The 23,825-nt window shown below is 40.3% G+C and overlaps 1 protein-coding gene across 11 annotated transcripts; it reads right to left on the bottom strand.

Moving 5' to 3' along the window:
- FAM221A (family with sequence similarity 221 member A) lies at nucleotides 1–22,597 on the bottom strand. Of its 11 annotated transcripts, none has more exons than XM_008960040.3 (8): nucleotides 22,382–22,586; nucleotides 17,967–18,140; nucleotides 13,195–13,385; nucleotides 11,067–11,273; nucleotides 4,358–4,465; nucleotides 1,783–1,865; nucleotides 967–1,074; nucleotides 1–554 (listed from the first exon to the last, which is right to left on the bottom strand). In XM_008960040.3, the coding sequence occupies exons 1-8, from the start codon at nucleotides 22,444–22,446 to the stop codon at nucleotides 486–488; spliced, it is 1,005 nt and encodes a 334-aa protein (XP_008958288.2). In that variant the 5' UTR covers nucleotides 22,447–22,586; the 3' UTR covers nucleotides 1–485. The 11 variants fall into 11 exon arrangements, with proteins under 11 accessions (XP_008958288.2, XP_034819702.1, XP_003807981.2 ...); XM_034963811.2 differs by having other exon boundaries at nucleotides 1,783–1,862; nucleotides 22,382–22,539; XM_003807933.3 differs by lacking the exon at nucleotides 967–1,074 and having other exon boundaries at nucleotides 22,382–22,597.
- Nucleotides 22,598–23,825: the final 1,228 nt, after the last annotated feature.

Here is a 23,825-nt window from a genome sequence, read left to right as displayed (position 1 = left end):
TGGTTGTAAAATTTTAAGATAGTTTTTATTTAAAAACATAACATTACAAAGTTTGAAAAATAAAAAAATTAATGATTTTAACTATTTTTTTGTTTTGTTCTCTTGTTTTTAACTTACTATTTTGAATGACAAAAAAATGGCTCATATATTTGTCCAAAACCCTTGATAATATCTTTAATTTTTTAAATACCTGAAACAGTTAAATTATTATGTACTAAAAACATTTACTGTACTCTCAGACAGACTCATATAAAATAACCTCATTTGTCAGGAGAAAGAAAGATACATACAAAGTAGTAAATTATGAGTTTTGACAAAAGTAATAGGCATTTTTAGTTATTTAAATAAATTAAGGAAACATCCCAAAAGACATTTATACAGTAAAAAAAAAAGTAAATAATTTCAGGAAAAATGAACTGTATTATTACATTTAAATAAACATGAAAAAGATACTTGGATGATGGTTTTAATTTCTCCAATAGTCTTCATGAAGGTTTTGTAGCTGATGGCAATGGAGCTTTTCCTTTCCACTTAGCAGCCTTTTCCATTTTCATCTGTAAATTTAATATATTTATTGATATAATAACTTGTAAACCATTCTAAAGAAAAAAAACTTGCAGAAAACTCATTCAGATTCATGTCACAGCCATTCCACAGTTATTAAGCAGCTAAATACTAAAGCCAAAATCTGTTAAAGGGACATAATTACACATTTTCAGATGGTTTTATTTTAATTTTACAGAAGCATTTTAATAAAAGTAATATATGAATATTGCTTTAGAGAAAAAAATTAATTTCAATTGCCACTAAAATTACAAGTGCTTAAAATGACTAAACTTACATCCAGCCTATGCACATTCCCTACAGAGTTACATAATGCACCTAATCCAGCTGGATTCTCTCTGGAACGTGAACTGCTTTAAGGATAGTTTTCTATAATTCTGGTTTCTATATTCCCACAGTTACCTTTCTGAAAGTCTTTTCCTCCTCCATTGTAGTTAAAGCAAAAAAGCAGCCACTGTGCCCAGATGTGTATCGGGTAATTTTAACGAGTCCGGATACACCTAAAAGCCTCTAAGAAGAATAAATAATACATATTAAGAATTCAAAATAGGCACCAGGCGCGGTGGTTCATGCCTGTAATCCCAGCACTTTGCGAGGCTGAGGTGGGTGGATCACGAGGTCAGGAGATCCAGACCATCCTGGCTAACACAGTGAAACCCCGTCTCTACTAAAAATACAAAAAATTAGCTGGGCGTGGTGGTGGGCGCCTGTAGTCCCAGCTACTCGGGAGGCTGAGGCAGGAGAATGGCGTGAACCCGGGAGGCAGAGATTGCAGTGAGCCGAGATAGCGCCACTGCACTCCAGCCTGGGCGACAGACCAAGACTCCGTCTCAAAAAAAAAAAAAAAAAGAATTCAAAATATATTCTATCTTTATTTGGCAAATATTTTTAAATAAAAAATAAAGGTACATGTATAAAAAAAGGAATTAAAGATACATATAATTTACAAATCTGCTGATATTGATGTTTATTACCGACAATTTTATCTGCATATTTATCCAATCTTTATGGCCTTCATAAATCAACCAGTGTATTAAATATCATGTTATTCTTTAGCCCTGTTTCTGTGTATTCTAATAAGCCTCAAGGCCTAACACCAACTGTAAGTAAAGACTTTATAAATTATTTTCAAGGATGTTCCACATTCAATGTATAATCATTCTAGTGCTTTTGCTACAAATAAATGCTTAATGCAAGTGAATTTCCTCAAAAACCTACCCTTTCCTGGTATCGTCTTTCAAAGAAAGCCATATCATCCTCTTCAGGTCTCCTTAACGAAGAAACTTGACTACTTGTACCTACTAACAAGGAAAAAAATCTAAGTAATGTATTTATATCATTACATATTCCCCTGAAATAAAAGAAAGAAAAGTTTTCTCCTGCTCGGTGATAATGTTTTATTTTTCAAACCAAAAATGGCCTAAATGAATAATTGGTCCTACTACCTCATTCTCTTTTAGAGAGAATGGCATCACAGGACAAAAGTGTTTTTCACTAGCAAACATTCTCCAAATATTCCACAGTTCATATTAAATAGCACCATACAGCTATTCCGTATAAGAGTACACTTAGTTTTGTCCAACTACTTTTTACATTTTATAACTAGAAATCCATGTTACACTTTGAGATAATGCACAAAAGTAATTATTGAGGCTTGGTATAGGCAACCATAAGTAATGATAGTACCTGCTTCAAAATCTTTCAAAACTTAACTATTTTATCCATTTTTTACGGTACTCACTTTGTAAAATGGATCAAGCACTAATTTATATGCTGAAAGGAACTTTTTAAATTGCTTCAGTAGGAAAACATCTGGTTTTCTTGGTAGGTAGCCCAAGAGCCTAATTTCATAGAAAAGTATACCTTCGTTGCGAGTGAAGGTCTTCACTGGGTCCCTTCATTTCCAAAGCAGACTAGCAACCTGAACACTTGCGCTTCTAGTTTCTAAAGCATATGAATTCACCCTCAATCAGCAACATGTAACTCCAGACAATCACCACAGAGTACAGCTACAGTCTGTTGACTATCTTTGACAAAAGTCTCATTGAGAAGAGTAAGAAGGGATTCTTATTTGAATAAGTGTTATCCACCCATTCCTCTGGAAACTCTGGGTCTATCCCTGGATCATGTGGGACTATTTGAGCCCAGCCTCTTCCAGACTCATCTACATTGAGTTGCATTATAATGGCATATTACCATTTATCTAGTAAAATGGTATATCACAACTCTTCAAAGGTGACTATCAGGCCAGGTGCACTGATTCACGCCTGTAGTCCCAGCACTTTGGGAGGTGGAGGCAGGTGGATTGCTTGAACTCAGGAGTTCGAGACCAGCCTGGGCAACATGGCAAAACCCTGTCTCTACAAAAAATTCAAAATTTAGCTGGACATGGTGGTGCATTCCTATAGTCCCAGCTACTCAGGAGGCTGAGGTGAGAGATCACTTGAGCCAGGGAGGTGGAGGTTGCAGTAAGCCAAGATCACACCACTATACTCCAGTCTGGGTAACAGAGCAAGACTCTGTCTCAAAAAAAAAAAAAAAAAAAAAAAAAGGAAAAGGTGACTATCAGAAACAAGCAACTGTCTGCTATATTTGCTGAAAAAAAGCTTTTACCTTGGTCACTAATCACTGAGGGTCACTATACTGACTTAAAATCCAGCATGCCAGGCCAGGAGCAGTGACACATAGCTATAATCCTAGTGCTTTGGGAAGCTGAGGCAGGAGGCTAGCTTGAGGCCAGGAGTTTGAGACCAGCCTAGTCAACATAGCAAGACCCTGCTGCTGCTGCTGCTGCAAAAAAAGTTTTTTTAATTACCCAGGTGTGGGGGCACACCTGTACTCCTAGCTATGTGGAAGGCTGAGGCAGGAAGATCACTTGAGCCCTGGAGTTCAAGGTAACAGTGAGCCATGATCACACCACTGCACACCAGCTTGGACAACAGAGAGAGAACTTGTCTTAAAAAAAAAAAAAAAAAAAATTCCAGCATTGGTGTAAGATTCATCAGCACTGAGGAACTCGGGCTTCCTCCTGTCTAATAAAGAAAAGCATTTAATTGACTGCACTTTCCTCTGTGTCTTGGCTGCCACTAAACTCAGTCAAAACTGAAGTTTAAACAAAGCAATTACATCAACCTTGAAAGCTGCCACAGCTGTGTCCTTTTCTTGGCTTCTTACTTGTATATATATTTTATCATTATGTACTAAGGTGTATGTTTTAAGGCAAGCAGCCTTAAAATCCCTGTGGGGAACGTCTAGGTGTATGAAAATACAGATAAAGAAAATTCTCATTTTAAAATATTCTAAAATACTAAATGTTAAATACCTAATAAGTCATACAAATTCATTCTTCCTGTTTTCAGTAAGGAAAATATAGAATACTGGTGCTTAAAAATGAATTCTACTTGCTCTTAATTTATAAATGATAAAACCCTGCTAACCTATGGTTATCACTGGATTACGCCTCTTTGGGAAAACCCAAAGGCAATTAGGCCGCCAGAAGGCCCTCTTATTCAAACACCAGAGCAACAGCATGTACCAGAACAAGGTTTAAAACTTCAAATTATAGTAGTATCAGAATCCGCGACATTCTTGGAGTTAGCTATTTTTCCCAATACAAAATGAAGTTGCTTGCTTTTTCTCAGTGTGTGGCTTACATAAAAGAAAGTAAAATGATAGCTTAACTTGAAGTTAAATTATCGTAATAATGAAAAAAGAGAGACGCCTAGAAAACAAATCAAAGCTCCATATTCCAATTTACTACATCCAAAAACAGTTCTAAACTTCATTTCATTACCATCTGTTAACGTTTCTGGAGAAGAACTAGATGATGCTTGAAATGCTTTTAGGAATGGGCTGTCTACTGCCGTAATGGGAGATTCTAAAAATTCAACTGAAGGTGCACCTGAGAAAACAATACATGGAGAATAAAAATTAAATATTTACAGGGATACAAACAAGTTATTACTTCTAATGTAAAATAAATTGGAACCTCAGCAGAATTATTAGAAATTCTTTCTATAAAAAAAAAAATTTAGACTGGGTGTAATGGCTCATGCCTGTAATGCCAACACTTTGGAAAGCCAAAGCAATCGGATTACTTGAGGCCAGGAGTTCAAGACCAGTCTTGGTAACATAGGGAGACCCCATCTCTACCAAAAAAAAAAAAAATACAAAAATTAGTTGGACATGGTGGTGTGTGCCTGTAGCCCTACCTACTTGGAAGGGTAAAGCAGGAAGATCATTTGAGCCCAGGAATTTGAGGCTGCAGTGAGCTATGATTACATCACTTCACTGGATCCGGCCTGGGCAACACTGTGAGACTCTTTTTATTTAGATTTTTGTCTGACATATAAAGTAAAAGCAAATGGGTAAAAGTATTCTGCACATTTCTGAGAACTTTTTCACAGAAAAAAAGAATATTATGTACCTATGTTAGCATAGAAGTTCAAAACCCTAATATATAATAGTTATAAAACACTATCAAAAGCAAGACATTCACAATAAGGAACCTCTGGCTGAAAAGGGTAGAATAAGTGTATTTTTACTCTATTCCGTACTAGGAAACCATCTAAAAACAAAGTATGAAAAATAAAGAAGACAGTACCTTCTTCAATGAAATGAGGAAACATCCACAACTCCAAACCATAAACTACAAAGACTAATTGCTAAATACATTGACTTTTGGACCAAAAGGAAGGAAGTTGCAGAGAAAATATATAGCTGCTCTATCTTCTTCACAAACCACCACCTTTCCCCTACACTGCCATCTCTACACCACAGGTGGTCCTAATTGGGTTAGAAGTTAGCCCCATCTTATAACATAAACAGTGTGGGACGATTGCTCTGTCTCTCCCCTCTCCTAGCCCCAGTGGTTTCCATGGGGCATGTGGGAACATGGGAGAAGGGGCTCTGGCCCACGCACGTCCTTGTGCTGCCCTCTGGCGGCTGCATGTGCTACTGATCTCAAATGCTCAACTTGTATTTAATAAGTTGGTCTCTCAGCTTGATAGGGCCTGGTAGCCTCATGCTTGCTCCCAATATAAGTACAGACTCCCTCAATACCTGTCACTTCCTCTATTGAGTCCCCCAGCTTAGGGAACCCACCTCCAGCTCTGCCCCCTGCTATGATAGATGCATGACTGGCCCACTGACTCACAGGTCAGCTGCTTCCCACACCCCCAGAGAGCTGGGAATTATGGACTCCTTCCACATCAAAAAGGAACCAAATTCCAGCAAGAGGTTTCCTTGGTCTAGGTATCTACATGGCTAATAATCTGGAGTCCCTCTGTCCCTAGGTTCCTCTATACCTGAAATCAGAACAAAAACCTCTTATATTTCCTCTCCTTACTCTCACCTTTCTTCACCCCACCTTCTTTCATTGACCAAAAGGAACAGGCTTTCTTTCCCTATGAAATCATGTGTTACATAAGGCATTTTGGTCAACAATGGACTGCATATACAATGGTGGCCACATAAGATTGTAACAGAGCTGCCCTATAAAAGTGTAACATTTTATTTATTTATTTTGAGGCAGGGTCTTACTCTGTCACCCAGGCTGGAGGGCAATGGTGCCATCACAGCTCATTGCAACCTCTGCATCCCAAGCTCAGGTGATCCTCTCACCTCAGCCCTCACCAAGTAGCTGGGATTACAGGCACACACACAATACCAGGCCCAGCTAATTTTTTGTATTTTTGTAGAGACAGGGTTTCGCCATGTTGCCCAGGCTGGTCTCAAACTCCTGGGCTCAAGCGATCTGCCTGCCTCAGCCTCCCAAAATGCTGGGATTACAGGCATAAGCCACTGCACACGGCCTATTTTATTTTTATGCCATATTTTTACTGTACCTTTTCTATATTTAGAAAAATTTAGACATACAAATGCTCACCATTGTGTTACAATTGTCTACAGCATTCAGTACAGTAGCATGATGAACAAGTTTGTTGCCTAGGAACAAAAGGCTATACCATGTAGCTAGGTATGTAGTATGCTCTACCATCTAGGTTTATGTAAGTACACTCTATGATGTTCACATAACGAACATCAACTAACAATGCATTTTCCAGAATGTATCCCCATCATTTAGTGGCACATGACTATACCTTGAAGATACTTAGTGTTAAAATACTAGAGGTCTCTAAAGGGCAAAGATGCCAGCTACCACCATTATTCAGCATTGTTCTGGAAGTACTAGCCATTTTGACTAGTCAAGAATAAGAAGAGTCACAAATATTGGAAAGGAAGAGGAAAAAACATTATTTTTATAAAATAAACTAAAAATTGAGTAAAAACTCTAAGTAATAAGAATGGTAACAAAAGCAATGAAACACTTTTGCTTTTTTATAAACAAATAATAATCAGTAAGAAGATATAATAGAAGAAAAAATCTCATATATGATACCAATGAAAAAAAATTGGCCAGGAATAGTGGCTTACACCTGTAATCCCAGCACTTTGGGAGGCCGAGGCGGGCAGATCACCTGAGGTCAGGAGTTCAAGACCAGCCTGGCCAACATGGTGAAACCACGCCTCTACTAAAAATACAAAAATTAGCTGGGCATGGTGGCATGCGCCTGTAATCCCAGCTACTCAGGAGGCTGAGGCAGGAGAATCACTTGAACCCAGGAGGCAGAGATTGCAGTGAGCCAAGGCACTCCAGCCTGGGAGACAGAGCAAGATTCCATCTCAAAAAAAAGTTAAATACCTAGAAATAAACTTAATAAGATTGTGCAAGACTTCTGGGAAAACAACTTCAGAATTCCACTTAGCTGCACAGATGACAAATAAATGAAAAGACAATATTGAAAAATATCAATTCTACATGGTGGCTCACACCTGTAGTCCCAGCTACTCAGGAGTCTGAGGTGGGAGGATTATTTGACCTTCGGAATTTGAGACCAACCTGAGCAACATAGTAAGACTCTGTCTCTAAAAAAAATATAAAATGTAAAATATTAGCCAGGCATACTGGCATGCGCCCACAGGCACAGCTACTCGGGAGGTTGGGTGGGAGGACTGCTTGAGCCCAGGAGTTCAAGGCTGCGGTGAGCTATAATCATACTACCGCAGTCCAGCCTGGGAAACAAAGCAAAACCCCATCTTTAAAAAAAAAATTATTTCTACATTCATCTACATATTCAATGTGATCTCAATTAAAATAACAGAGTTTATAATACCTTAACAAAATGATGCCAAAGTTCTGAAAGAATTAAAACATAAGAACAGGTCAGGAAAATTCTGAAGCAATAAAATGAAGTCATAAATATTAACTAATTTATTTATTATAAAGCTGCAGTAATGAAAACAACATAGTGGCTGTACACAAATAGCCAACAATGTAGCAGACTGGGGAGCCCACAGAAATCTTCAGGTTGAACCCAACCCTGCTACTTCCTAGTTGAATAACATTTAGCAACTTATTTTACTTCTCTGTGCTGCGTATCCTCATCTGTAAAATAGGAATAATAATCTAACTCACAGAGTTGTGAGGATTAAGTGAAGTAATATATGTGATGTGGTTCAAACAACTGCTGGTAGTACAAAGCTGCCGTCATCAAACATGATCATCATCATCATTATGTTTTGACACTGGTAGTTGGGTTTTCTTTAGCTGTTGCTTGAGCCTAACACAATTATGCACCCATAAAACTGCAAAAGAATTTACTTATGAAATTTAACAAGCTAGTTATAAAATTACCTAGAAGAGAAAATGCACAAAAATATCAAGACAATCTTGAAAACAATCACAAACAGGAGGAATTTACCATATCAAATATCATGACACACCAGGAAGCGATCATAAAAAATATATATTACATAAATATATAATACTGGCACAGGATAGACAAATGGGCCAATGGTACAAAATGGAGAATATGACAGAATATGGTAGTTTCCACAGAATACTATGCAGCCATAAAAAAGAATGAGTTCATGTATTTTGCAGGGACATGGATGAAGCTGGAAGCCATCATTCTCAGCAAACTAATGCAGGAACAGAAAACTAAACACCGCATGTTCTCACTCACAAGTGGGAGTTGAACAGTGAGAACACATGGACACAAGGAGGGCAACATCACACACAGCGGCCTGTCAGAGGGTGCGAGGCGAGTGGAGGGAGGGCATTAGGACAAATATTTAATGCATGCAGGGCTTAAAACCTAGATGATGGGTTGATAGGTGCAACAGATCACCATGGCACATGTATACCTATGTAACAAACCTGCATGTTCTGCACATGTATCCCAGAACTTAAAGTAAAATAAAAATAAAAATAAAGAATATGGTAGAGTTTCAAATGATTTGGGCAAGAATGGTGCTTGAATAACTGGCCATCAATTTAGACAAAAACTGAAGTTAGAAACATCTACCTCACACTTTCACAAAAAATAAATTACAGATATATGAAAAAGCTAAACATAAAAAAGTATTAAAATAAAATGCAGGAGAATATATTTATAAAACTGAAATAGGAAAGGACTGTCTCCAAAATTTCTAAACTATAAAGAAAAAAAATTAAGAGACAAATGATAGCTTGGGAGAAAATGTTTGCAAAATAAATAACAAAAAAATACAGAATATATAAAAAGACTTCCTATAAGTCAATGACAAAAGATAAAAACAAAAAAAAATGAGCAAGGGATATGAATAGGCAATTCACAGAAAGTGAAATGGCCAATAAATATGAAAAGATCCCTATCTCACTAATAACCAGGGAAATCAAATTGAAACAACAATAACAATTTCACATGTCAGACTGGCAAAAAAATCAAGTTTAATAATATCAATGATTAGCCTAAATGTGAGGAAACAGGCAAGTTAAAGCATCAGTAGAGGATGTAAAAACAAGCAGAGCGTTTTTGGAGGACATTCTGGCAGAATGTATTAGAATTTTACAGGTTAACACACTCCAATAGTTTTACTTCTCTGTATCTACCTTAGAGTCAAATTCATGCAAGGATACAGGCAGACAAATTCAAAGATGGAAATCTAAATGCCATGAACAAGGAAATGGTTAGATAAACTGCTTTATCTACAGTGTGGAATACCATACAGCAGTTAAAAAGAATGAAGTAGACTTGTGTGTCCTGACACAATAGGCCTTCACATTTTTCTAAGTTAAAAAAAAAGTAAAGCCAGGTATGGTGATGCATGCCTGTAATACCAGCTACTAGGAAGACTGAGACTGGAGGATCGCTTGAACCCAGGAGTTCAAACCTAGCCAACCACCATAGCAAGACCCTATCTCTTAAACAATAAATACAAATAATTTTTAAAAATTAAAAAGTAAATAGTAAAATTGTATGTTAAAGAGAAAAATTAATTGATGATAGCAAATTACCCTCGGGGAAAGAATCAGACAAAGAGAAGTATTCAAGGGTGCTTTGCACTTAATTTCTTTTTTTTTTTTTCCACTTAATTTCTATTGTTTGAATCTTTTACAAGAAAATATACACTCGTATGGGCCTGGCGTGGTGGCTGAACCCTGTAATCCCAGCAATTTGGGAGGCTGAGGCAGGCGGATCACCTGAGGTCAGGAGTTCGAGACCAGCCTGACCAACATGGAGAAACCCCCATCTCTAATAAAAATACAAAATTAGCCGGGCGTGGTGGTGCATGCCTGTAATCCCAGCTAGTCGGGAGGCTGAGGCAGGAGAATCGCTTGAACCCAGGAGGCGGAGGTTGCAGTGAGCCGAGATCGCGCCATTGCACTCCAGCCTGGGCAGGAAGAGCAAAACTCCGTCTCAAAAAAAAGAAAAGAAAAGAAAATATACACTTGTATTTATGTAATTTTTAAATGAAAAAATACATGCTTGTTGTAAAAAAGAAAAAAAAAACTTACACACGTGTGTTTCAAGTAGACAGGGAACACATTCTGCTCCCCAGTCCCACTCAGCTCTCAGAAGGATCCATCTACCTTTAATAGTTTCGAATAGATCCTATTAAACTTTCCCTACATTATTTACAACATATATGTATGCAAGAAGATATATGTGTGTGCACACACATATATACATATTTTACTACAGAAGTGATTAGATGTATATACACGTATGTTCATATACACACATGAACATAAACCTATTGTTTCCAAAATGAAATGGATATAATAGCATAAGTTACATACAGTAGAGTAACAGGTAAACTATATCATATCAAATAAAATAAATATTATTCAGCTATTACAAACAATGGAGATGCAGATTCAAATTTGAGTACAAGTACTGGGATGGGAATGATCTCTGCCACGTGCTTTCTAAATTCTATAATGACAATACATTGTATAGCAGCAATAAAACCTCTTTTATGGATACTAAATAGGTCTGAAAAAATAAAAAATAAAACAAAAATTTTAAAAACCTCTTTTAAAAAATAAAAATCAAATGAGAGAATGTTTTCTGAAAGAAAAATACTATAAATTGCTTAACAAATATAAGGCTTCACTATTGTTAGCACACATAAAAACAATACAATGGGCTCACATTTCATATAGTATCACTTACCAATCCCACTGTCATCTAGCCGCATGTAGCCTTCCGCCAGCGAGCTGAAACCAGTTAATCCTCCCATGGCTGCATAAGGAATGTCCTGTCCCACTGGTTTTCCCTGAGCCAATCTTTCTTGCTTAGTTTCCACTACTGTGTCATGGGCATATGCAGGCTGACCACAAGCACAAGTGAAGCAGCTATGGAATCCTGAACACTTGGAACCTGAATCAAGATGTAAAGGGAGTTAAATTCTTAAAGGTACTATGTTGTCTACCCTAAAGACACTTAGCCTGGCAAAAGCCAGCTGAATCTAGATCCTCTGGCCCCTGTAACTCTTACCTCCAGCCACTGAACTCCTTCCTAGCCACTGTTCTTACTTCTAAAACATGCCAAAGTAGTAACCAGATACAACACAGAAAAAAAAAACTGCAAAACACAACAAGGACTAAAAGAAATTGAAGAGCCAGGTAATGCAGACCCTCTCCTCAAAAACTGAATTATAAGCAGGCATGGCGGGGACAGCCCGGTGGCCAGGACCAGGTGAAGAGATAATGTAGAAATCTTCCTACAGATCAACTCCCCATAAAAGCCAAATTAGAAGGCCAACCTGTAGACACAGAAAGGGTGTAGTGGAATCTTGCTCAGCAATAAAAAGGAAAGAAGTATTGATATAGGCTACATGGATGAATCATGAAAACATCATGCTAAATGAAAAAAGCCAGTCACAAAAGACCACATATTCTATGATTCTATTTATATAAAATGTCCAGAATAGGCAAATCCAGAAACAGAAAGTAGATTATGGGTTGCCTAGGGCTGGGGAGAGAGAAAAGTAAGGAAGGACTCCTAGTGAATATGGAGTTTCTTTTTGGGGTGAGAAAAATGTTCTGAAATGTATTGTGCTGGTGGTTACACAACATTCATGCTGATTATATATTAAAAATCATTAAACTGCACATTTTAAATAGGTTAATTGTATGACATGTGAATTACATCTTAGAAAAGTCATTGTATAAAAAAATCAAGCCACATTGTGATGGAGGCCAGAATATACCATTAACAAAATCTTTACCCATTCACACCTCTGACAAACATACATGGGAACAGCTAGGCACGGTGGCTCACGCCTGGAATCCCAGCACTTTGGGAGGCCGAGGCGGGCAGATCACTTGAGGTCAGGGGTTTGAGAACAGCCTGACCAACATGGCAAAACCCCGTCTCTACTAAAAATACAAAAATTAGCCGGGCGTGGTGGCGGGCACCTATAATCTCAGCTACTTGGGAGGCTGAGGCAGGAGAATCACTTGAACCCTGGAGGCAGAGGCTGCAGTGAGCCAAGATCATACCACTGCACTCCTGGTGACAAGAGCCTAGGTGACAAGAGCAAAACTCCATTAAAAAAAAAAAAATACATATATATATATATATATATGAACCAAGGCATATAAATAAATCAGTTTTCTCCAACTACTTCCATATTCAGCCAATGAAACATTTATTCCTGCCACTGTCATTAAAAATGTTTTATTACATACTTCACCATAAGATTTCAACTCAAACTACTATAACAACAACTGGATTGACTATGTCCTGAAGGAAACTAATGGACTAGCACTCTACCTAGTTGAATGGATGATCCAGTGTAAGGGCAAAGGGGGTAGAGGTTGGAATTTGGGTACAGGTATTAAGGTAAGGGTATTACTGCACACAAAGCATTAAAATGATCATGCTATGTTAATCTATCAGCAAACCATAAAAGTTTTTTGACTTATAAAATGCTTTTTTAAAATCTATGAATAGAATTTAGTTGATTCAACTCCCATATTCAAAAATTTGAATCAGATCACATCTGGCAATTCTTTAAAATCCATTACTATTACTTAAATTATCTGAACTATATGAGATGAGGGTTTATGATTATCAAGCATACCATTAACTCTGAGTTCTTCCACAAAAATGAAATCTTAGAGTATCTATCCAATGAATTCTACTTAGTTGTTTAATATTAACGCCATAACTGAATATTAACTCTACAACTAATACAACTGAATATTAACTCTACAACCAGTAAAAAAGCACGTTAAATATTCAAGGAAGACATATAAACATTCTGAGTTTATGTGTTTATAATAATATAACTCACATGTATTGCATGCAAAGCCAGGCGCAGCACTGTGCTGATCAGCAAAGTGTTTGCACCTGCAGCGAATGGGCTGGCTACCATTCAAGGGGACATAAAGGTAAGCCCTGCACTGGCAGCCAGTCACTTGGCAGGGCAGATCAATGGGGCGCTGCTGAGGAATCGTTTCCAAGTCAGTTTTATGTTGTTTATACCTAAAAAAGGAGAAAGAGAGAGAAATATAAACACAATACAGGTATTATCAAAAATTACAATTTCTATTATATTAAAGGCAGATATGATTTTTTAATTATTATTGCTTTACTATTCTTCATAGTAAGGTGAAAATAAACTCTCCTACATATAGTACTTGTATCACCTATGTTGCTTTGGTCAGAGGAAATCTTTACTCTTTTAGATTTCTATTTTCAGTTATTTAAGAAGCTGTTTCACAGCAATACAAAGAATAATTATATAATTTCCTTAAAACACTTACCTCTACAGATTCCTTAATAGAGAAGCACAGCCTGAGAGTATGAAAAAGTTCAGGCCGGGCGCAGTGGCTCATGCCTGTAATCCCAGCACTTTGGGAGGCTGAGGCGGGCGGATCACCTGAGGTCGGGAGTTCGAGACCAGCCTGACCAATACAGAGAAACCCCGTCACTACTAAAAATAAAAAATTAGCTGGCCGTTGTGGCACATGCCTGTAACCCCAGCTACTCAGGAGGCTGAGGCAGGAGAACTGCTTGAACCCAGGAGGCAGAGGTTGCAGTGAGCCCAGATCGTACCATTGCACTCCACCCTGGGCAACAAGAGCGAAACTCCGTCTCAAAAAAAAAAAAAAAAAAGAAAAGAAAAAGTTCTTTACCAATGTTATTTTTGTCAAAGTGCATTACTTAAATTTATTTGCATGTTTGCTACTTAAAATAGAAATATATTCAATAAACGTGTGTTGATGTAATTTATTTTAATATAACTTTTGACTTCAAAATAAATTATCAATATTTTTGAAAGCCAAAGCTCCTTCTTATAGTATTGTAATTTTCTTAAATAGATCACTCACTTTCTTCTCATAGGTGATATTCAGTAAAATACTAAATTTATTATTCTCAATATTAATCAAAGAAATGCAAATTAAAGGCCGGTTGCGGTGGCTCACACCTGTAATCCCAGCACTTTGGGAGGCCGAGGCGGGCAGATCACGAGGTCAGGAGATCCAGACCATCCTGGCTAACACGGTGAAACCCCCCGTCTCTACTAAAAATACAAAAAACTAGCTGAGCGTGGTGGTGGGCACCTGTAGTCCCAGCTACTTGGGAGGCTGAAGCAGGAGAATGGTGTGAACCCGGGAGGCGGAGCTTGCAGTGAGCCGAGATCACGCCACTGCACTCCATCCTGGGCAACAGAGAAAGACTCCGTCTCAAAAGAAAAAAAAAAGAAATGCAAATTAAAATGAGATACCATTTTAACTTAGCAAAAAGAGTCAAAGTTTTTAAAAACTATATGTAATACACAAAGCTATCAAGAGTGTTACGAAAGGGCCAGGAGCCTGTGGCACATGCCTGTAATCCCAGCACTTTGGGAGGCCAAGGCAGGTGGATCACTTGAGCTCAGGAGTTCGAGACCAACCTGGGCAACATGATGAAAACCCCATCTCTACTAAAAATACAAAAATTAGCCCAGCATGGTGGTGTATGCCTGTAGTCCCAGCTACTCGGGAGGCTGAGGCAGGAGAATCCCTTGAACCCAGGAGGCAGAGGTTGCAGTGAGCTGAGATGGCACCACTGTACTCCAGCCTGGGCAACAGGCGAGGCTCTGTCTCAAAAAAAAAAAAAAAAGAGTGTTACAAAAGAACAAATTCTATTTAATAATGTTTCAAGAAACTTGAAAAGGTCCATTCTTTGAACCAGAAGTTTCATTTTTGGAAAATATACCCTAAGAAAATAATTCCATATATAGAAAAAGCTTTATGCATACCAATAATATTAGCAATAGTACTTACATCAGCTACATTATACACACACCCACACGACATAAGAGAACCAGTAAGTAAATTACTAGACAACAGTTTTCAAACATTTTAGCAGTGAAACCCTTTTGTCAAATAAAATCTTTTATAGAACCACAATACATAAAACAAATGCAGAATTGGTTAAAGCGAGAGGAAGAACAGAATAGAGTTTCCCCTTCTCCTAACCTGCCCTTCCACCTGGCACACCCCCAAGGCTCCCTCACAGCTCCGGAGAACACAGATAAACACCACTGGACTAGCTGGACTAGCTGGCAGGTATTAAAAATCTTGTTTTTGATCAGCACATAACAATGTGGAAACATATTTCTATGATTCTGTCATTAAAAAGTGGCTCAGCATTTTATGCACACACATACTTAACAACAGTTAAATGGCACAGTGGCTCACGCCTGTAATCCCAGCACTTTGGAAGGCCAAGGCAGGTGGATCACCTGAGGCTGGGAGTTCGAGACCAGCCTGACCAACATGGAGAAATCCCGTCTCTGCTAAAAATACAAAATTAGCCAGGCATGGTGGTGCATGCCTGTAATCCCAGCTACTAGGGAGGCTGAGGCAGGAGAATCGCTTGAACCCACGAGGCAGAGGTTGTAGTGAGCTGAGGTCGCGCCACTGCACTCCAGCCTGGGCAACAAGAGTGAAACTCCGTCTCGAAAAAAAAAGAAAAAGTCATACAGATATTGTAAAAAAAAAAAAAAAAAAAAAACTAGCAGCTGGCTTTGAGTAGTGAGCTGCTTCTATATATTGTATATAGAATATATTCTATGTTTCTATATATCCCCCATTTTCCTTGATAATCATATACCACTTTAATAGTGGGGTGAAAAAGTTTGGAAGAAATCTCACTGAGTGGATCGGTACTAAATATAATAACTTCTCCATCAAAGTTGAGTTGGGTCAGCTGAGCATGGTGGCGCACATGTGTAATCTGAGTACTTTGGAAAGCCCGAGGTAGACAGATAACTTAAGCCCAGGAGTTCCAGACCAGTCTGGGTAACAAAGCCAAACCACTTCTCTACAAAAAAATACAAAAATTAGCTGGATGTGGTGGCACACGCCTGTGGTCCCAGCTACTTGGGAGGCTGAGGTCGAAGGATCACTTGAGCCCAGGAGGTCGAGGCTGCAATGAGCCAAGATCGTGCCACTGCACTCCAACCTGAGTGACAGAGTAAGACCCTGTCTCAAAAAAAAAAAAAAAAGTTGAGTTGGATCAATTCTGATGTTCAAGTTCATGCTGTATAAGTTATACAGAGGTTAGAAAGTGGCACTAAATTTGTGTAAGAATAAATTATAAAACTATCACAAACTTACCAAACCCCTCTTTAATTCTGAAAGATATCAACACATCCCTTATCCTCCATTCCTCCTCAGTGTTTTTAGTTGGAGTTGCTAAATAAATTTATAGTCAATCTATATACAACATTACTCATCCTAGCAACTGCCTAACAAACTTTGGCAAACTGCAACTCTGTAAACAGCAACTATACAAAGAGTCTCTGTGAAAGAGCCCCAGAAATTGCTATCGGAATAGGGTGGTTCCTCTTGGAACCGAAAGTTAAAGTTGCTGCCTGAAAACATGGAACAGGTTCAGAGACTTTTCTGTGAAGCAGCTTAGGTATTCTGAACTTTACAACTGTGAGACGGTAGCAAAATTTAAAGTAGAGCATACACACAGCAAAACGCAAACTTCAGATACAGACAACTCAAGCCAAAAACTGAAGCCTCACTTATTTCCTTTCCTTTAGGCACTTTTCTTGGAACATGACCATCTGTAATGCAAAGCAGTGTGCTTGTTTGTTTAAAGAAAGGTATCGACACAGCAGATCCTTAAGGTATAAAAGGCAATTAGTAAATTTGAGGAGAAATGTTTATACTTATAGATGGACAGCATGATCAGTGTGGGTCAATTCAAGCAACGCTTAAAGTAGTTCCTCAATCTGATGACCCATTCTCTACTTTCTCCAATGATGTGAGATGTAGGTAGACTGCTCCCCAGTCAAACTGAAAGACCCCTGGCAAAGCCACAGGGCCACCAAACATTTTTACCGATGGCAAGAGAACTGCTTAAGGTGACAGACTCCATGATGAGCACTAATAAGATATGATGGAAAATTTTTAATTATAGCTTTAAAAACCTTTAGATAATTTTTGTGGGGTTTTTTTTTGTTTTTTGTTTTGTTTTGTTTTATTTTGAGACAGAGTCTCACACTGCCACTCAGGCTGGTGTGCAGTGGCGTGATCTCGGCTCACTGCAACCTCACCTCCCAGGTTCAAGCAATTCTCCTGCCTCAGCCTCCCAAGTAGCTAGGATTACAGGTGTGTGCCACCACGCCTGGCTAATTTTTTGTATTTTTAGTAGAGACAGGGTTTCACTATGTTGGCCAGACTGGTCTCAAACTCCTGACCTCGTGATCCACCCACCTCGGCCTCCCAAAGTGCTGGAATTACAGGCGTTAGCCACTGAGCTCGGCCAATTTTTGTTTTTTAAGAGACAAGGTTTCACTCTCTGTCACCCAGGCTTGAATGCAGTTGCACAATCATAGCTCACTGCAGACTAAACTCCTGGGCTCAAGCAGTCCTCCTGCCTCGGCCTTCCAAAGTTCTAGGATAACACAGATGTGAGCCACCATCCCCAGCTGATAATTTCTACTCTACTACATAAAGGACAATTGTTAAATGTTTCTCAATCATTACAATTTGTAGAAGTAAGATATGCTTAGCTTTTTATTTTCTAATTATCAAAAAACTTTGCAATAAAGTATCTTACCTATGTGTACAAAAACACAGTGTCTCTGGGCCCACAAGTTTACAATCCATCCCTGTTGGTGACCGCCAGCTCACAAATAATCTGTTTTGTAAGCGCAGAGGTAAAACTTTTCTTTTGTATTCTTCATATTCTTCAGGAGTAAAAAGTTTCCCTCCATCATCCTCACCAACAATTCTACAACAAAAAATATATATTTCTCTTAAGCTTTGAGTATTTATTTTCCGGGTGAGCTATGACCAGGCCACTGCAAATATTAAATAAATTTGTAAGCTTTTATTTTGTAAATCTGTCTTTTCTTACAGATGTGGCAGGCCAGGTCTCCGTAACAACTGTTTCAGCACTCACTGAGTGGTTAAGTTAAATATTAAAGCTAATAGAACCAGGGTCCTTATACAAAGGCTGGAATGTAACAAAAGCCCACCAAGCGTTTGCCCAGGCCTTTCCTGGGCCTTGAAGCATGACAACATAACGAAGGAATTCTTAAAGGACCCGTTTAGGACTAAACAAGTTTTACTGGGGGTCTGAAGAAACTCCCCAGACCTCCACAAACAAGTTTACTGGGGGTCTGAAGGAACTCCCCAAACCTCCATGATTTAGCAGGAGACAAGACGAGAGTAATCACCCCAGCACCTGGACCCATTTAGATTAACTAAATTTACTGAGGCTCCAGAGGAAGGTCTTCAGGACTCAGATCTTAGTTATAGATTAGAAGTTAATCATTTATGTCTTTAGATAAATGCACACTTACACATAAACATATATATACATATAAACATATGTAATTTTGAATTGGTCTGGCGATATCTTCCAGGCCTTCTTCCTATAACCAGTTACAGAAATAATCTCCCTTCTTTCCCAGTTCATCTGAATCACATTACTGGGCCACGAGAATAGGCAGCCCAACTATCGGTTTGATCCAGAAACATAGGTGTCTCAGCCATGAACCTAGTGATGGGTGAGAAAAGAAATCTTTTCTCCCCTCCACTTCCTACATAAGAGGGTTATAAATAGGAAAGACAATGAATTCATAACGCAACTTTACTGATCCAGGTTTATCGACAGAGGATCACCACATATTCATCTCAGCTTTTCCTTTGATACTGAAGCAAAGATGCTCATTCCTCTCATTAAAGGTAGAGCCTTAACTGCTCAAAATTCTAACATTTACTTCCTTTGAAAATGTATCCCGAAAGAGTACAAAAAACATCAAAGCAGAAGCCAACATGACTAATTTCCATACCTGTCTCCAAACCCTGGCCAGGGGTTTAAACTAATGCGGAACCTAAATACACACTCGGTTCAGCACAAGCTCCAACCACATCTGTGTGTTAGGTAATCAAGTTTATCATGGGTTAATTTCAGAAGTAAGAACCCAAAATATTATGGGAAAACATTAAGCCCCCACTATTTCTATGAAAAGAAATTAAGAGTTGGCCTCCCTGGAGGAAAAGATAGCACGATTAAAAGAAGTTTTTCCAAAACTGAAGACATTTCTCCCTGAAAATACTCCCCTTGAAAAGTCACAAAAAGTGATGTTTGCAGAATGCTACATACTTTTTTGTGCAATACATGCTTTTTTCCACACTTTGAAGCCTTTAGCTGCGGTAGAAAATAAAAACCATTGCTCTATGTACTTGCCATTAGAAAAAAAGAAAAACCAATTTATAAGCTATGAAATAATCAAAACCGCCTTCTTTACATAAACAATCTAGATACATAATAGTAAAGAAACAAAGGGCATTTAATTCTGAGATAAATTTTGGGCCATTTCATTTTCTTGTAGCTATCAAGAACACCAACAGGTATTAAGATCTTAAGATAAATACGGATCTTTAAAAGATCTTTTAAAAGTAAGATGTCATTGGTATTTAAGTTCTAGACCAGTGCAACTCAAATTTTATTGTACTTACAGAATCCCCAGGGAATCTTGCTCAAATGCAGATTAAGACTCACAGCACAGTGCCTCATGCCTGTAATCCCAGCACTTTGGGAGGCCGAAGCAGGCGGATCACTTGAGGTCAGGAGTTCGAGCCCAGCCTGGCCAATATAGCAAAACCCTGTCTCTATCAATAATACAAAAATTAGTAGGGCATGGTGGTGGGCACCTATAATCCCAACTACTCTGGAAACTGAGGCACTGAGAATCACTTCCGCGGAGGCAGAGGTTACAGTGAGCTGAGATAGCGCCACTGCACTCCAGCCTGGGCAGCAGAGCAAGACTCTATCTAAAAAAAAAAAATAACAATAATAATAATAATAATAAATATATATACACACACACACACACACACACACGCATCATAAAGCCAGGTGTGGTGGCTCACACCTGTAATACGAGCACTTTGGGAGGCTGAGGTGGGAGGATTGCTTGAGGCCAGGATCTCAAGATGAGCCTGGGCATCCTAGTGAGATCCCATCTCTACAAAAAATTTTAAAATTAGCTGGGTGCGGTGATGCATGCCTATAGTCCTAGCTAGTTAGGAGGCTGAGAAGAGAGAGTCGCTTCAGCTCAGGAGGTCAAGGTTGCAGTCAGCCATTACAGTGCCACTGCACTCCAGCCTGGGTGACAGAGCGAGACTCTAAATAATAATAATAATAATAATAATAATAATAATTATAATAATAGTAATAGGTCTGCAGTGGGCCTGAGATTCTGCTTTTCTAACAAGCTAACAGGTGATGCCAGGACACTGGTCAGGGCCTCCCACAGTGTGAGTAACAAGGCTGCATGCTTCCCCTCCCAACTGACTCCCACCGAAGTACCTAGGCAAGACCAAATCCAGGAAAACTCTTCGGAAGGAAAGTTTGTTTCCTTCTAAACTCATATTTTGACTCATCTTCCCACCCCACCTTCCCAGCCCACCTTTTCATATCTAGGCACTTAAGTCCTGTTTTCCCCACTTTTCTAAAATTCTGATGTCAGTAAAGGACCTGATAATCTCTTTCAGAGGGAAGTGTTTCAAGTTATTTACGATTGCAAAAATAATTTCCCAGCCGGGCGCTGTGGCCTAGGCCTGTAATCCCAACACTTTAGGAGGCCGAGGCAGGTGGATAGCTTGAGTCCAGGAGTTCAAGACCAGCCTGGGCAACGTGGTGAAATCCCGTCTCTACAGAAAATACAAAAATTAGCTGGCCGCCTGTAGTCCCAGCTACTCGGGAGGCTGAGGCAGAGAATCACTTGAACCCAGGAAGCGGAGATTGCGGTGAGCCGAGATCGCGCCACTGCACTCCAGCCTGGGAAAGAGTCAGACCCCATCTCAATAAAATAAATAACTAAATAATTTCTCAATAAAATAAATAACTACATATATAGGTCTGCCCTAACATGTTCGGAGCTAGGCAAGAGTCAACTGGAGGCCCACAATTCACATATCTAAATATCCAAGTTATCAGTCAACACCAGCTCCAGCAACTTGCTCCCAGGCAAAAGCTCTGGAGAAATGGAGGCTCAAGGAGCCGGCTCTGCTCTGGGCGAGGACGGGATGGTGGTTGTTCTGACCCTGAACCGGGCGTGGGAACTGACCCCATCAAGCTCCTAGCCCTTATTCTTCTGGCTCAGAATCTCCAGGCAGTTCTAAGGGTTACCCAAAACTACACCAACGGGGCAGTCAGAGCAGGGGAGAACAGTCAGCTGGGGGGCCGTCTGCGCGCACACCTCTGGGTTATCTGGGCCACCCACGATGCCGCAGAGGAGGCCCTGTCGCTCGCTCCGGCCTCCCTGGCGGAGCCTGGAGCGTCTCCCCTCCGCTTGTACACACACATCCTCCCGCCCCAACTCCGCGTCCTCAGGCGGTCCTCTCCAGGACTTCCCATCCGCCCAGATTCCGGACGATCAAAAACCCCAGGAAGCGGAAAAAGAGGGCGTCGCTGCAGGTGCACCAGCCTCGGTCAGGACCCAGGACAATGAACCGCGTCCTCAGGCCAAAGGAGCGACTCCGTTTCCAGTTTCAGAAGGGGTTTCTCCAGAACACCAAACACCAGTCCGTGCCTTTCTCCTAAAACCAGCACCTCGGGGTGGGGAGCGCGTTCAGAAGTTCACGGTTGACTCAATTACTGGGTTAATTTGATGTATGCTAACTTCTATAGCCCCGAGTACTCGATGTGCATGTTTTCAATGGCCATTTAAAAAACAGCTGGACCTCTGTATCAGTCTAGAGTTAGTCATCCTTCTTGGAAGGGAGCAGAGGGACCTCTTAAATGTTATTGGAAGACTCATCACTGCATAGAACCGCGTGGCCCTACAATATTTAATTAGGCAAAGACTAAACTGGAATTCATCTAGGCCTCCCCCAACAGCCCAGGCACAGATTCCGGGAACCCCCGCGGACGCCCGCCGGGCCCCTGCTCGCGCCCCCAGCCCAGGGATCCTGGCCCCTCGGAGCGGCGGGGGGGCAGGCCCGGAGCCACAGCCTCACCTCCGGTACTCCAGGTACTCGTCCACCGCCGCCGCGCCGCCAGGAGGCAACGTCAACCGCTCCATTGCTGGTGGGGAAGCCAAAGGCTTCCCTGCGGACCAGCTGACCTCGAAGCCCGACCCGCCCCGTTCCCTCCCGGTACCGCGCCCCCTCCCGCCTGCCTCCTGATTGGCCCGGCCTGAAGCCCGAAGAGGCCGCGCGCGGCAACTGCGCAGGACGCGCGCCCCTACTGGCTGCAGGCGCCAGGCACCAGAACCCGGATCTCCGCAAGCGCAGCCTCGCGCCACATGGAGTGCAGTTTGCCGCCCTCCACAAACCTTGCACCTGTTCCCCTCTCCCTTCCCTGGACCGGCGAGTCTTCTTGTAAATTAACAAGTGACAAGGGAGTGCAGTGCCTTGCATATAACAGGCGCATAGAAAATGGCTTATTTCTTTGTACAGCTCTTTTCGCTTAATCCATCTCTTGAAATATAAGTAGTTTTGAGAAGGTTCTGCTTTAGTTTGAGGCCTGCCTCTCCTTAACTGTCGGCCTGTTTCCAGTATTGGCGTTTTCAAAAACTCTGATGTAACAATCAGTAGTCCTGGGTATCTGGGTTCACTTTGGGGGTTGCTAAAGCTACACGTTCTTCAAAGGAACCGAATAACTGATTTAAGGTGAAGCAAGTAAAAACAATTTAGGTAAATTTTTGTTGTTGTTTTTTAACTTTTGGAAACACTCTGCAAAATATATTTAGAAGCTGAATTACCATGCGATTGGTAATTTGGCCATAATTTGACTTAGCGCGTTGTGGAAAAGAATAGGAAATCTTCAGGCGAAGTCATTAAACTCTGAAGCTCCCAGGGGATCAGCTTTAGCGCCCTCTGTAAAGTATCTGGGAGGGAGAATATGCAAACAATAAGAAAAATAATTAAACTTCAGTACAGTACTTTAGTTTCAAAGTACTTTTCTACATATTTCAGGTCCATAAAACATTATGTAAACAAATTGTTTGGGTACCACCCCCCTCCCTTCTCGGTACCCTTTCAACAAACCCCACCCTCTCCCCAAAGTCTTCCTCCTGTTCAGAGGCGTTCTTGACAGTCAGATAAATGAGTGATCCTGAAATCGGATTCATATTTTAGGAGACTGATCTCAGCTCAGTATTCTCTCCTATCACACGTATGGTTTGCTGCTGTCCATTTTACCTCTTCCCCCCGACGCCTCCCAGATGGGGTCTTGCTCTGTCTCCAAGGCTGGAGTGCAGTGGCGGGATCTCGACTCACTGCAACCTCTACCTCCTAGGTTCAAGCAATTCTCCTGCCTCAGCCTCCTGAGTAGCTGGGATTACAGGCACTAGCCACCACGCCTGGCTTTTGTGTGTGTGTGTGTGTGTGTGTCTGTGTGTATTTTTAGTAGAGACAGGGTTTCACCATGTTGGCCAGGCTGGTCTCGATCTCCTGACCT

The sequence above is a fragment of the Pan paniscus genome, chromosome 6, assembly GCF_029289425.2.
Source record: "Pan paniscus chromosome 6, NHGRI_mPanPan1-v2.0_pri, whole genome shotgun sequence".
NCBI classification, from domain to species: Eukaryota; Metazoa; Chordata; class Mammalia; order Primates; family Hominidae; genus Pan; species Pan paniscus.
Note: the sequence above shows the minus strand (reverse complement) of the source record. Positions and strands in the feature narration are given on the sequence as shown.